This window comes from Solanum pennellii, chromosome 7 (genome assembly GCF_001406875.1).
Source record: "Solanum pennellii chromosome 7, SPENNV200".
NCBI lineage: Eukaryota > Viridiplantae > Streptophyta > Magnoliopsida > Solanales > Solanaceae > Solanum > Solanum pennellii.
In genome coordinates, this window is record NC_028643.1 from 4,581,141 (window position 1) to 4,582,982 (window position 1,842).

The 1,842-nt window shown below is 27.5% G+C and overlaps 1 protein-coding gene across 1 annotated transcript; it reads left to right on the forward strand.

The window, feature by feature from the left end:
* Positions 1-314: 314 nt before the first annotated feature.
* Positions 315-1,075, forward strand: LOC107025603. The gene is made up of 2 exons (XM_015226373.2): positions 315-428; positions 668-1,075. The coding sequence occupies exons 1-2, from the start codon at positions 368-370 to the stop codon at positions 847-849; spliced, it is 243 nt and encodes an 80-aa protein (XP_015081859.1). The 5' UTR covers positions 315-367; the 3' UTR covers positions 850-1,075.
* Positions 1,076-1,842: the final 767 nt, after the last annotated feature.

The following is a 1,842-nucleotide window of genomic DNA, read 5'->3' on the forward strand; positions in this document are numbered from 1 at the left end:
TAAATTTTAGTTTCAAAATATAAATACATAAGTTGACACCTTTTGAAACAAGTTGAAGGTTTAATATGGTTAGGACTTACGAACACAGGTTGTGTGTTCAAGCCCTACTGGCCTATTTATAATTTTTTTTGCTACTGTGATATCTTTTGCTTCATTCCTTAAACTACTCGTTTGTACATTGAAATAGTCAACAAGTTGCTTACATTTTATTTTATTTTATTTTGGAACAATTGACTAAACCATTAAAAAAAAATTTAGGCCTTGCTATAAATACCTTTCTTCACTTAATATATAGTTCCCACACACAAATCACTTCAAAGAACATAGAAAGATCATTAATTACATAAAAAGTATACATTATAGGAATATGTCAAAGTCAACAATACTCCTTGCTCTCCTCTTGTGCTTCCTCCTCATTTCATCCAATGGTTTGTACTTAGCTTCTTAATTTAATTTATTAATTTGTCATTTCATTCATTATCAACCGATCTTTCTCTATGAATATTACTCATATAAACAGAGTCAGAACTTTCATTAAGGATTTAAAATGTGAAAAGATGAATTAACACACAAAGGGATTCAATGACAACTATTAGCTCTGCCTCCCCTAGATCCTTACTAGCTCCGCCCATAATTTTACGTACTCATCATCCATTTTTTTATGCAGATATGCAAGGTGTTGAGGGGAAAACTTGTCGATGGAGGAGCAAAGAATATCGTACCCGTTTTTGCTTATTGAGTGATACTTGTTTCATCAAGTGTAAACAAGAGTATCCCAAGGCAATTAAGGGTCAATGCATTAGAAAAAGCACTTTTTCACGTTATTGTTATTGTTGGCGCAAGTGTTAAGAAGCATCAAATATTCTCATACTATGTACTATAGAAATTATGATAAATAAATAACTAGTGGTGTGGTTGTCTTGTGTCATGTGTGTAAGAATAAAAACACTAGCAATTCATTAGAATTGTAGTTCTATTTTTAGGGTAAGTATTATAGTTTTTTGTGTTTTTTTTAATGTCAAAGTGAAGTAATCTAAATAATTTAAATAAATTGTTTGTTGGTTATTTTCATTTAGTTGATTGCGTGTTGGTATTTACTTATTTCGTTATTCATTATACAAATAACACCTTATTTAGAGATATAACCGGGGTGATTTAATTACTAATTAATCATGTAATTATTCAGTAATTAAAATTTTATATATGTATTGATAGATTTCCTAAATATGATATGTTAATATTTAACTATGAACACAATAATTATTATTGTATACATTTTCTTTGTTTAAAATTTGTAACAGACATAATATTATGTACTGATTAACGATAATGAAACAAAATCTTTGTCTAGAAATTGCTCCAAATGAGCTTTAAATCTCAAGGAAACAATGTTTTATTGTCACCAACTACATTCTCTGTTTGTGTTAACTTTTTGTTCATCTTTTGAAAGAAAGAGGATTTTATATTCTCTTTTTCTTTCTTGCATTCTTTTCTTATAAAATGAAAAAGGATCTATTTGTTAAGATTTTGGATTATTTATCAGTTATTTGGTAATTATTGCTATATTTTTATAATAAGACATACCTTGTTTTAATTTCTTATCCAATAATTTCTTGGATTGGATCAAAGTGAATCAGATCATTCTATATGAGCTACTCATGACCAAAAACTTATATAGTTAAAGGAGCTCAACTTGACAATTGACAAATTTCAACTTTTAGAAGAACACATAGTAGACCTGAATTTATAAAAAAGTTTTATTTTTTATGGTTTAAACGAAAGATATATATATATATAAATACTTTTTAATCTTGTGAATTTAAACATATCATGTGGAAGTTA